General features: G+C 40.2%; 2 protein-coding genes across 2 annotated transcripts; one reads left to right on the forward strand and one right to left on the reverse strand.

The window, feature by feature from the left end:
• Window positions 1-2,673: 2,673 nt before the first annotated feature.
• On the reverse strand, window positions 2,674-4,662 carry nkx6.3 (NK6 homeobox 3). The gene is made up of 3 exons (XM_071534425.1): window positions 4,244-4,662; window positions 3,209-3,374; window positions 2,674-2,904 (listed from the first exon to the last, which is right to left on the reverse strand). The coding sequence occupies exons 1-3, from the start codon at window positions 4,660-4,662 to the stop codon at window positions 2,674-2,676; spliced, it is 816 nt and encodes a 271-aa protein (XP_071390526.1).
• Window positions 4,663-8,438: 3,776 nt separating this feature from the next.
• On the forward strand, window positions 8,439-12,575 carry LOC139656762 (E3 ubiquitin-protein ligase NEURL3-like). The gene is made up of 4 exons (XM_071534384.1): window positions 8,439-8,585; window positions 10,453-10,959; window positions 11,113-11,295; window positions 11,649-12,575. Exons 1-4 carry the CDS (start codon window positions 8,555-8,557, stop codon window positions 11,795-11,797), a joined length of 870 nt encoding a protein of 289 aa, XP_071390485.1. The 5' UTR covers window positions 8,439-8,554; the 3' UTR covers window positions 11,798-12,575.
• The last annotated feature ends 780 nt before the right edge of the window (window positions 12,576-13,355 follow it).

Genomic DNA, 13,355 nt, shown 5'->3' on the forward strand with positions numbered 1-13,355 from the left:
CTGAAAGGTTGGGTAACGTACTGCATGCCAAAGACTGTGTGCTTTTCTTATGGGAAATGACTGTATATGCTGCCTTTCTGGATTAGGCCGTGCTTGCAAAAGAGATTTGGATCTTGACAGGAGTAACTTTCAAGTAAACTAAGTCAAAACAATAAACAATCAAGTAGGTAGATAGACAGATAGATAGATATACAGACAGATAGATAGATAGATAGATAGTATTACATTTCCATTCAGCTTTATTCACATGGTGAGAGCAAAAGCAGAGTTATGCTGACTTGTGTGTAGGTCAGGTTGAAAAACAGTAGATGGGCTAGGATTTTATTGGACTCATGCAAAACGAACATTTAGCCTTTACTAACTTACCCCAAGGTGTGAAATATGTCTGTGTTATATATTCCCATTCCATAGTTCTAGACTTCAGCCATGGGGCGAGCCGTGCTTATTTGGTGACAGAAAGAGAAATGACGTGTGAAACAGATGAGCTATTAAGCCGGCCCTCTCTAGCTGGAATGGGCCAGCTATTTAGGACACGTTGTTCAGATTGATAGTCTTTAAGGATCGAGAAATCAAAAGCCTGCTGAAATTGTGACTTACTTTGGCTCTGATCCTCACCTTTATTGCATTTCACTTCTTGTGTTGATTCAATGCTTTGCCTGGGACATATCTTCAGCATATATTTATATACCATTGTACAATGGTACCAGCAGAAAAAAAAGCACAGGTTGGCGGTTCGGGAGAGACTAAAATGTGAATTGCCTCCAATTCATAAATCACACCAGATTTAGTAAATGTTTGACATGTTTAATAAATGCATATATGTCGTCCAAAATAGATTTGGACAATTATCATATCCAGCAGACTCACATGATATTAACATTTGCTCCTTCACTAATGGTGTTAAGCCTGTATGAACATGAGCTGCTACATGTTGGGATGCTGCAGCTTGTTCAGTTGTCTTAACTGTAAGCAAACAAAGCAGAATTGTGCTCAATAGCATTCCTTGGGTTTCCTTTACAGTACCATCTGCCCTAATATCAGTTCACTGAACCATATGGGGCGCAACTCTCTGAGACTAAATTGTGAATGAGCTGGCCTGCTGACATTGATTTTATGTTAGAGCGGGTTGCAGGGGCCATTGTCTTCAATTTAGCTAGAGCACACTAGTAAATCACATAAGGTTTGGCCTTTGACCTTTGTTCTCCTCAGTGATTGCACCTTTCGCTTGCAGTTTCATTTTAACTGTCTCTTGCCAACAGTTTAATGTGGTGGAACTGCAGCCGCATGATGTGTGTTTGAGTTTGCTTCTTCATGGAAAAGTATGACACAATTACCACCAAGTTCGATAAATAATTCACAATAATTTATTGTGCAATATTTCAGTTTACGTTTTTTCACACTGCACACATAAATGTTTAGAGGTTGTCATATACTGGGTGTTTCAAAAGTAGGTATACAATTTTAAATAATAATAATAATGATAACAATGAAAAACAAAGCTAAAATTTTAGTAATTTTTAACCGAGTCATTTTAACAAAATAATTCAACATTCAATTTAAGTATTTATTAATACTACAAATCATACTTCTAGAACATTAATACCAGGAAATAGCAGGCTAGTAAGACTTGTTTCCTTTCTTACATAAGTGTTCAAATTGTTTCCCATCATTTCTGACACATTCTTGTATTCCCTCTGCCATGCTGTAACACACTATCACTGTGTGACACCTCCTTTGTTTGCATTCATGTAATGTTTATAAAAAAAAAGAATACCTACTTTTGAAACACCCTGTATTTTAGAGCTTATAGGCCTGTGTTTCATCAGCACATTAACCTACAGTATATATTACAGTATGTCAGTCTCTGTGCCTGTAACAGGAATGCCAAACCCTCAGTCACATCATTTAAAAGCCCAATCCCCATTTGTAGAAATACAGTTGGCCCGACACTGACTTGGTTTATGTAGTGACTTATCAGATTGAAGACAATTTTTTTTCATTCTTAAATTTTGATACAAGAACAGACAGCATGTGAAAGCTAATCATGAGCTCAGTAAATTATGCATTTTGAGTCTGATGGGTTAAGAAAGTCTGTGGCGATCTATAATTTAAGAGTTCAAATAAATACAAAACTAAACAGTAATCCAATTTCACAATTTGTAATGGGATTGGTCACATAGCACCAAATGTTCAAAAGACAGAACAGTTCAGTAACTTTCATGACTTCAAGTCCTACTCTGTGTTTTATCAATAAGTATTATGAAGAGCATCATGCAGTTTTTTTCAAGTCATTTTCTTAGATATCTTTTTACAAAATGATGTATAATATGCCTAGCAATTCCCTCATATTGCAGCATAAGAACAAAATAGGCCAAAGAGGTTTTCTTGCACTGACTTAAAAAAGTAAACATCTCCTTCACCTTCATTTCACAGCCCGTCTTTAATCCTTTAGATGTCCTTTTGTCGGCTAAACACAAACGGCCTCCTCTGAACATGCTTAAATGCTCATTGATTAAATTTGGCATTGAAAAATTATGACTTTCACACGTTTTGTTACAACATGCATGTCTGCTAAGAAGTGTGTGTACGTGTGTGTGTGTGTGTGTGTGTGTGTGCGTGTGTGCATGTGCAGGTACACTGGCATATGGTTGTGCATGTTCCTGTGCCTGTGTGTCAGACGTGGTGCGGCCCCAGGCGCAGGACGGAGAAAGCCCTGCGGTGTTTGCGCAGCAGCAGTCGTATCTTCTCGTCGTCCGAGTCGGGGTCCAGGGGTTTGTTGTACTCTTCGTCCTCCACCTCGTTCTCCGAGGCCTCGCCGCCCGGCCCCGCGTGGCTGGCCTGGGTGGAGCTGGGCTCCGAGGCGCTCTTCTTCCTCCACTTGGTGCGTCGGTTCTGGAACCACACCTAGACCATAGATTTTTCTTGTCAGTGTGTGCGTTTTATTCTGACTAAACCTGTATTATCCCTGCGCTTGCTGGCAGATTATATAATTTGTGGGAGGCTATTCACACACAACACACAACAGGTGCCCCATCCCTGCATGAGGATAAATGTGTGTATGGCTTGTGATCTAGCCTGCCTGGATGCTGTTGTGACCCTCGCACTCTTTGTATTGGCTGATTTCAAGCTCTTTCTACTGCTGCACTTGTAAGTCACCCTGATCTGACCAAAAGCATCAGCTTACGATGTAAATGTGTGGTTAATGTACCTTGACTTGTGACTCGGTCATGCCCAGGGAATAAGCCAGTCTTGCTCTCTCAGGCCCCGCCAAGTACTTGGTCTGCTCAAAGGTTTTCTCCAGGGCAAATATCTGATGTCCACTGAACGTTGGTCTGGTGTGCTTCTTCCTGCCCGACATCTCCCCCAGAGGACCACTGTCTGGAAATATAGCAACACACAACATATCAAGGCAAACCTCTCCTGTTTACAGAAATGTTTCATTATTACATAGAAATGAGCATTTCCCACTGAAATGCCTATCAAGTTTATGGGAATAGTTGGAATGCTATTTTTTTGTGTGCATAAGCAGAAAAAGACAGAGAGGCATGTGACTTTTCAGTTTGCACAATTACAACATAACAACATAACAGAAACATCTTTATCCCCTGATCGACAAAATGTGTGTTGTTGCTCGTGCGTTGATATTTAGACAAGGGGTGGAAAAAAATGCTAGAACGATCCGATAGTTTTGTTTAACATGCTTACAAATCACAGCAGCCTGATGTCTATATTGATAACTGCAAGCAATTTTTTCTGTCATTTGCAACATTATCCATGGATTATATTACATGTAGGTTACATATTTTACATATTTGACTACATCTTTGAAATGCCACATGAACTCATCATCCACCTTTAGTTTTATAGTTTGGGTTTTTCTAAAACAAGTGTATGCCTCTTTGATATTATGCATTTAAAATAACAACACTAGACATTAAAACTTGCCTTGAATAATTACAGTATTATTCAGGATTTTCAGAACACTTACAAAACACAAGCTTTAATCAGATAGTGCATTGCATCTACATGCTTGTGGTATGTCTGAATTTATTTCAGACATACTTGATTGAAATCATTTTGCTGTCTTTCAGTAAAAGCAGACTATATACTGAGGAGGAGCATTCTTGTATCACCAAACGGCAACATCACTTGATGGCAGGGTTTAGTCTTGAGAGAGAGTGATACAAGGAAGTGGTAATGTGGTGCTGAGCTGGATGCTGAGTTCAGGCTCCAGTAGTGACACTCACTGTTACTGCACTGCTGCCTCCCTCCTCTCCAGTCGTAGCCGCTCTCCGCCCAGCAGCTGACACTGCGACCCTTCATGGGGCATTCGGCGCCAGGCTTGGAGAAGCCGCCCAGTGAGGAGTTGTAGTCTCGGTTATAGTACATCCCCGCGCTGGTGACGGAGGGGCCGAACCCCCCCATGGTGGAGTATCCGGACAGCAGGGTGGTGGTGCCCGTGGAGCCCACGCCCACCATGGAGCGGCTGAGGATGTCGCTGATGCCGTGAGGCGTCCCCGCAGGCAGCTGGCTGTTCAGGCCCGGGCTGAGCTTGTAGAAGGAGTTGGGCACCGAGTACTGGCACACCGGTGCCTTGAGGTCTGAGGGAAACTGGTTCAGGCCGTTGTTGAACAGGAAAGAACCCTGGATGTTTGGATCCATGGGAAGCAGCTCTGCCTCCGGGTCTCACCAACTTGCCCAGTAAGGTCCAGTCAGGAAAAGAGACCCCAGATGGGCCCACAAGAAGTTCACTCTCTCACAGACAATGATTCGATCTAGGATCACACCCACAGTCTCTAGACATTCAAACAATTAAGACAACTGATGTTGATATCGCCCACCTTTTATACCGATTTTCCCCAAGTCAGAAGTTGCTACCACAGCAGAGGATAGTGTAGCAGCAGATAAGCTCTTCACTCTCGCCCTTCACCTGTTCTCAGCCAAAGTGTGGTGTGTGATAACTCCATATTCCCAGCCTCAGGTGAGCCCTCTGGAAAGAGATTTGAGTGCCGCTCCTAAAGACAGATCCCTCCTGCCGGCTCTCTCCTCATGGGTCATAAATAAGCACTATCTTGAAATGGAGTGGCACTTTGATAAAGATAGGCCACATTAGAATGCGGCCTCGGATTGGCCAGGGCCTCACGGCTTTAACGCGCTCCCATTGGCTCGCTGGTGAAAGCCAAGCCTTTTATTGGAAGGCAGCAGATTAATAGTGTTTTGAACAGGTGGAGTGGGAACAAGTTGATTTTTGATGGCCTGCCATGACTGACCAAGTGTGGTGGAGGAGAGGCAGCTTGGCTTGGCCTGAAATACACAGAACATAGTTTCTCTATTCCCTGGTTCAACTCTAGAAAATGTAGGTCCAAAATTGATGTTGATATTGCAGTGTGTACATAAAAGATTTGTGTCCAGTAAATTTCTGCACTATTTTCCTGTTGTTTACTGATGTGGATTCTTTCTTTGATAAACAGTTTTTATAAATCATCCAGATAGTGATATGACTCTGTAGGAAATCTCACTTTGTATTCATCAATATGCCCCATCAAGAAATAATTATCATTTTGTGATTTAAATGGGTTTTTTTGGGGTTTTTTTTAACCATTTAAGATTGCATGCTATTTAATGGTGTAAAATGATTATTTTAGTGATGACGAATCTTTTGGTAACAACTCACTTTAAGTGGATTGTGAGGCATCATACACATACAGCATATGTATGTATGTATGTAGCCTATGTATGTTTGTTTGTTTGTCTATGTATGTATGTATGTATGTATGTATCTATCGTATATGTAGTGATGTGTTTTCCAACCGAGGGTGCCGAACACCGTTTCGGATCGTTCCGGTTAAACTGAATTGGATAAAAAAAAGTTTACCATATACAGAAAAATAACGTGATTTTACCATCCATCTTCCTCTATGGTCTGCCAGTCTTCCCCATATCAACATTCTACCATGGCGGCCCACCACGGTAAGATCATGACCCGCCTTGCCAAAAACATTTTCAAAATAATTTTACCTATGTGTGTCAGGCGACGGCAGCGCGCGCTGGGCCACGCGGGTGCACCTCCTCCTTCCCTCCCCTCGCCCCAGATATGCGGAACGGACGCGCAGCGCTCGTGCTCCAACAAGTAAGCAACATCATCCCAAAGCGTATCTTTTATGTTGTCTATGTAGAAACAATGCTGGCGGTCACGCAGCTGCCTGTACTTTTCCACTTTGGTCGGTCAAGAGTTCCCCCACATTCCACATCCCTACCTAACCCCTTAGTGCAGTCACATGAGAGATGAAATCACCCTGTAACTCAGTTTTCATAACACAGTCATATTGTAGACCTATTCATAATGTATAAGCACTACTGTATATACTTTATACTCTTTGAGTGACAGAATTATCAAAATGAGATTTTTTTCTGTCTGAGATCTAAGCAAAATGCTTTACCCTGTTAAATTGGAAAATAAATAAAAGTAATGTGTGTGAAGGTATAATATTAGAATAAGATCTAATTTGTGAAAATCCCTACCATCTTACAGCACTAAACTGCCTCAGGCAATACTGTGCTCAAATGATCTGATATAAAACATTTGTTACCCAGACTTCATTTTTGACAGACTTTATTTTCAGACTACACCTTCTTCAACTTCATCATCTGAAATTAAGGCCGCCATTTCAACCGAACAAAACGATCGATCAATAAATGGCTTAATGAATAAATCTCCCACCATTAAATGTAAACAGAGAGATGTTGCGTTTTCTCTTAGTTTTATTCCACATGACTCCCTGATATTACCAAAGATAATGTAAGGTGAAGCCTGCTGGAGTGGAAGACTGAAAGAAGAGAGCCATTTCTCAGGAAAAGACACGTGGTATTTGTTGAGCGTAAAAGAAAAGCTTGTAATTTTCCAACAGTAATGATGTCATTTTGGAATTCCAATCGTCCTCATCCGGTCACATGTTCAGGCCTGTAATGTAATAGCCTACTTCCCTTCTGCCCACATGGTTATTTCTCCTGTAGAGGGCAGTAAAAATCTGTGCCTTGTCTGATCAACCAATATTCACAGGCAGTAAATGAAACAATTTTAAACTTAAATTTGTAGTCTATGAATGCTTTCATGATCACTTGGCCCTTTTAATCAAGCATGCATTTTGCAAGTTCTATCTAATCCACTGAATCAGTCTGTGCTGACCAGCTAAACCCCAGCTGATACGCAGATCTGACGTATGATCTTCTAAAGGTGCAGAAAGCTTGTTATTGGTTTTGCTTTATGGTATTTTCCATGATGCCATGGTGTGTTGAATCAGGTGAACACCATGGTATTTCCAGGTATTATGCTATGTAATATTATCTAGTAGCCTATTAAAGTTTCCCCCCATTAGAAAGAAGTGGCAAGATGTGGGTCAAAAAATCGTTAGATGTGGTCATCAAATCGTTAGATTCACTTCAACTGAGAGGGAAAAGAACAATAGCAATAGCAATTTATTGTTGGTCAACGAGCATCGCAGCTGGGGCAAGGAAAGCTCACCAAAAAAAGGGTCCATCCCATCTTATATACTGTAACATGTCCTTCCTACATGATGATGCCAAAGCGTATAACCTAAATAGAAAATGATACATGCCGTTCCTTGAGAAAGATTACATGAAGAGAGAAAGAATGATCCAATTCCTTCAGTGTCTATTCCTGCAAATAAAATGTGATACATGAAAAAAGAAACTGACTACAGTGATGGTAAAGTTGTGAGAAACATGACATAGGCCATCGATTTGCAGGTTACACTCGTGAATTGCTCATTGTGCATCTTCTCTCCTGTGCTGCTGCTGGGTTCAGGGCAGAAAGCCCCCCTTTCCTGTGAAACGACTTCCCTTTTTACTTGACCAACTGTAGCAACCCCTGCAAATTCGATCCTTGCCCCCAGTTTCCTGTAACTGCTATGAAGTACATCATCACAGCAAATTAAAAAAAAAGCATGTAAAATCGCTGATGTTAATTGTTGATGTCTGACCTTTGTCTTTTCTTATCAGAACTTCAACAATCATCATCTTGTTTGGTATAAAATACAAGGTCACAAGAATCACAATGACAAAGAACGAAAGTGATACCACTCTGAGGATGTAAACATCACATGTGAGCAAACATTACACAAAATGGGATTATTTACCTGAAGGTATGAACTTAGATGGTTATGAGCTTAGTGCTTTCCTGTAAGTCATCAATATTATAAGTAACCTTACAAGACAGGCAGGAATGTAAGATCACCTGATTCGAAACGGGTGGTAAGATAGACAGGAACTTAAGCATTAGTAAGTGTTACCAAGCCACTCCTCCTGCCTCACTAAGTTTAGGTACTTTTCCAAAGTGGAGTCCCTCCCTCCAGCCCTCCCCTTCCATGTGCTGCCTAATGTTGTGTTTTGAAGTTTTTTAGGCACATGTGCAGAGGTTTTAAAGCCAGATATCACTCCCACTTCATGAGAACAGCAATCCATTCACCCAGAAGATACAGATGTACGCACATATTCTCTGAAGACACTAAGACATTTTCTGACTGGACTCTTCAAGATGCTGACGGAGAAAGTCCACAGGACCTCTGGTAAGAAATCTGTTTTTGTTTGGTTTTATTGTTGACTATTGACAGAATACTTAATATGCAATATGTAGTACACAGCAGTACCAGTATATATCAATGAGGCTCTGTATATCACAATTTTCCATTTAGATAGCCATAAATGAAATGAAATAGAATATTTAGAATAGAATATCTGGGACAATAAAAACTGACTTGACTTGGTTTTGATTACAAATATAGCAGGCATAATTAAATAGCAATACTAATTTCAACAAAAATTATTGAGTGATCTCAAGCAACAAAACTGAGATCATTTTAAGGCAATGGTACAATTAAGCTATATTCAATAATGCAATACGATGATAGGGGAGATAAGATTTAGCAACACCAGAATAACTCCTACATACCATTCACATCTGACATTAACTGGTTAAGGTTTTTTTTTAATATATATAGGAATTGTATATCATGGGGAAAAAAATCCTTATTTACATACTTATCCTATTTACATACTTTTCTTAAAAGCTATTCCTTAATAGCTATTTTCCTAAATGTAAGGAAATCAAACTTTTTTTTCAAATTCCGATTAAATAATTCAGAATCTTTCAGTGCAACTCCGAAGCAAGGGGGGATGTGAGCCCACACCTATATATCACTTGACATCATTTAATCATGTGTAAAGCAGATGATTAACAAGTGAGGCAGCAGAGCTTCAAATACATTTGGGGGAAATGTGTGAGTGTTATGACCTATATTATGAAGTGTAACATAAAGCAGATAAGAGAGGACTGGAAGTCACACACTTGGTTATCTGGTTAGGACGTTGGGCAGTTTCCTGGATATGTATCTCACTGATGACAAAGTGGCTTTACAGAATAACTGGTAAATGGTATTGCTACAGAGGTGTAAAGCAACAGCAGGTGTGTCCAGTGCTATTGTGCTATGTCAGTTCATCAATCAACATAACTCTTTTCTTCTAGCAATTCTATGGATGCTATGATTGAATACAGTATTCACATTTGTAAATATTTGCACAAATCATTTGCTGCATATTCAATAGGTTCTTCAAATGTGAAAGTGCAACCTGCTGATTGAAATCACTTTTGTTATTGCTGGCTACTGTTCCAACAAGTTGTAATAGCTAGCAAAGGCAATTGTGTTACTGCTTCACAATCAATTTTATTGTTAGAGCAAAGCAAATGATTTACAAAGTATCCGGGTTCAAAGAAAATACAAAGGCAATTTATGAATAGTTTAACCTTGTTCAAGAAGTGTGGGTGTTATGGCACTAGGCAAATAAATTGTTTTTATAGTAGTCTATCAGTCATAGTCATTCGCATTTTTATCTTCTTTATCTTTATCTTATCTTCTTTAGCTTCTTTATCTTTATCTTATCCTCTTTATCGTTACATTTGTAGCTTTCAATTTCTATTGATAATTGGACCAGCCTCTTACCGTAAATCGCTGCCGATTGGAGATCTGGTCACACACACTATATTAAAGGACACTGAAAGTGAATGATACTTGTAAAATAATATGTAAAATATATAACTGCACAAGTGCAATAAATACATCAATTTAAATTATCTCAAGTATATTCACATATTCTCATAATCCAAAAATATATTGCAACACAATTTATTGTTTCAAAGTCTACATCAAAAATCCATTGCATTAATGCAACAGACATAATATTTACTGGCTTGTTGTTTTGATTGTCTGTGGCTACATGTGGGTTGTTTTGCTGATGTAATTTACCTGATTGGACCAAAAAAGAATTCATGCTATGCAAACATCCGTTGTCTATTTTTGCCTTTAATCTTCATCTCTTTCACAACAAGACGCCTGCCAGTTATTTACCCATTTTTTTGTGTTGTCTTGTCTACTGTAGGGTTAGAGAGGTCACACAGGTGTGGGATGTTCTGCCTGGGTCCTTTAACCCTCCATGATCAGGCTGTGGGAGAACTGGTCAGCCTGAGCCAGGGGGGACGACGAGCAGAGAGGACAGAATGCACGTTCAAGAACGGCCTGGTGTTCAGCAGCCGCCCAGTGAAGGTAAACGAGAGGCTTCGTCTGAGAGTGGAGAAATGTTTGCCAAACTGGCATGGAGCGCTGCGCCTGGGCTTCACCAACATCCCACCCACAGCCAGAGCTCTGCCTCTGCCCGTCATGGCCATTCCCGACCTCACCGATACCCCTGGGCACTGGGCTGCCCCCGTACCTGAGACCTGCTGCTATGTAGGGTCAGAGCTAGAGTTCTGGGTTTCTAATGGCGGCAACATATACTGCAGGATGGACAATGGCAGGAAGTACAAACTCCAGTCTGGGGTAGACCTCAGCCAACCGCTATGGGCCATGATAGATGTCTATGGACAGACATGCTCCATTCTCCTACTGGGTAAGTTTACAGGCAGCACTAACTATGCTGTGCAGCCTGTTCTTCTTGTTCTTATTGAATTGGAACTGATTCTAAGCATGATCAAGCTTGCTTGACATCTTGGGTTCCATACAAAATAAAAGTAAACAATTTTTATGTTATCCTTTGGTGCAGGCTCTGAGAAAAAGCAACTGTCAGGCATGAGAAAGTCCTGTCCTGCACCCAAACAGTTTCCCTCTCCTGACATCGACAGCCACTGCAATTTGAACCATATTCACAATGTGTACTCTCGCTCAGGAAGCCTCAGTGACAACAATGACAATCACATGTCCCATCTAACGACGGAGCTCCCACCAGGTAAGGCTCAGTCATTAAAACATGGAATAGCTGTTACAGATCAGTAGTTCAACTAGTTCACCTTCTTTTGCTTGGCTGACCTAAAACCATTGTCAGGATTAACATACAGTTGTAGCTAAATATTGACAAAAACCTTCAACAACTGTTAGTCAGGTTTTCATTCCAACCAAAGACTACAGCAGGTGATCTCACTGATTAACACACAAAAGAGGAACTATATCAAACTAAATCAGCTGGTGTTGTCTTCGGCTGGAATGAAAACCTCACACCTGTAGACTCTTGGCTCTTCATGGCACATAGTTGCCTACTTCTGATGTAAGTCATGTAATGTTTACCCTCTATTCTGATTACAGACTCAGAGACTGTAAAGGACTGTGTGGTGTGTATGGGAGAGGAGGCCAGCATCACTCTGGTTTGTGGCCACCAGTGTTTATGCAGCCACTGTGCCGACAGAGTCATCCAGGAGTTTGGCACCTGTCCGCTGTGTCGGCAGGACATCTGACAACAGTGGACACAAGCTGATGAGTGTGCACTGTGAGAAAAGCTGAGGAAATGTGTAAATCCCTGTCAATATGTGAATGTTGTACAGACTATGCAAAAGATTGTATGGCATTGTATCATATTATTGCTCAAAAGATATAGAAACTGCACATGCACTTTAATTAAACAAGGATAGAATCAAGCATCTATTCAATAACAGCATAAAAAAGAAAATCTGTGATCTGTAATTGCAATATTTTTCAAAAATCAGTCAAAAATCAAGTGCAATGTAATGTAATTGGTGATTTTCAGTGAATGAAGAAGAATGAAGAAGTGAATGAAACATGAATGATTAGGTCTGGCTCCCTAAAGTACTTTGTAAACTCTGTTTTAAGCGCTTTAGGCACTTTTTTCTTTTCTATTTCCTGTTTAAGCTGTAAATGGTGTCATGTATATAGTAATATTTATGTATTTTTTTATTTTTTTATTTATGTGTTTATAATGTGTATGTGATAAAATTCATGAATATATTGTGCCAGTTTGGATTAAGGTTAGGGTTAGAAAACAGCAAAAACAACAAAACTTGGATGAAATCTAATTTAGCAAGATTTGTCATAGACTGTCAATGATAATAACCACTATTCTGTTGAATAACAGTGAGTGCCATTGTGACTGATTCGATCACAATGGCTGTAGTCATTCTGTATTTATTACCATATTTCATGTGTTTCAAACGTTATAAATACATTGATGGTGGATGCAGGCTGGTTCATGACACTGATTTTGGAATAAAGATTCTGGCGACATCTATCTGTAGTCATGTTGTAAAATATAAATTCCATGCAATTCTAATTAGAACCACTAAGAGGCAGTGTTCATTCCTCAACGAAGCCTATTCAAGTGAAAGAAAATGATTTTTTTGTTGAGTGCATTTTGTTCACTAGATGTTAGGAATGGTGATTTCAGGGTTGTTGCAGATAATGATTATCATCTTGAAAACACACACAATACTAGCACTTGGCAGAACATTGCAACACCCATAGAAGCAATGATCCATTCACAATCACTACAAATACATCATTAGTGGCCTAATGAAACATACTACTACTAATCATGGCTCACACGTCTCCACAAGCCTGAACAAAGTTGCTGAAAGTGTGTAACATGGACTAAATATCATTCCTTCCTACAGTATTGAATTGTTTGCTGTTCATTGTGACTGGTGAGTCCACTGACAGTAATCCAAGTTGTCTCCAAGGTCTGAGGTGGAGACGGACTCAGTGAGACGGTGGGAGGGAAAGAGAGAGAGGGATGTGACCTTTGGTTGGTGATCTCACAGCCAAGCTGTTAAATATTTATTTTGGATGGCAGAGCTGAGAGCAGCTTCTGGACTCAGAGTGGTAGAATCCAGCAGGCCGCTGTGGGCTCAGGGGATTTCTCAGGACATGGAAATATGGGAGTGGGAACAGACTGATAGAGCTGTCACTTATCAGGAACTCAGCAGAGCTTGGAACGGACACACAGGGACTACAGTAAGTAACGACACTTTGCAGCAAAATGTGATAGTATGACCCTGATTC

Source organism: Centroberyx affinis, unplaced genomic scaffold (genome assembly GCF_046629955.1).
Source record: "Centroberyx affinis isolate AG114_WGS23_722 - 3 ecotype Tasmania unplaced genomic scaffold, CSIRO-AGI_Caff_v1 ptg000169l_1, whole genome shotgun sequence".
NCBI classification, from domain to species: domain Eukaryota; kingdom Metazoa; phylum Chordata; class Actinopteri; order Beryciformes; family Berycidae; genus Centroberyx; species Centroberyx affinis.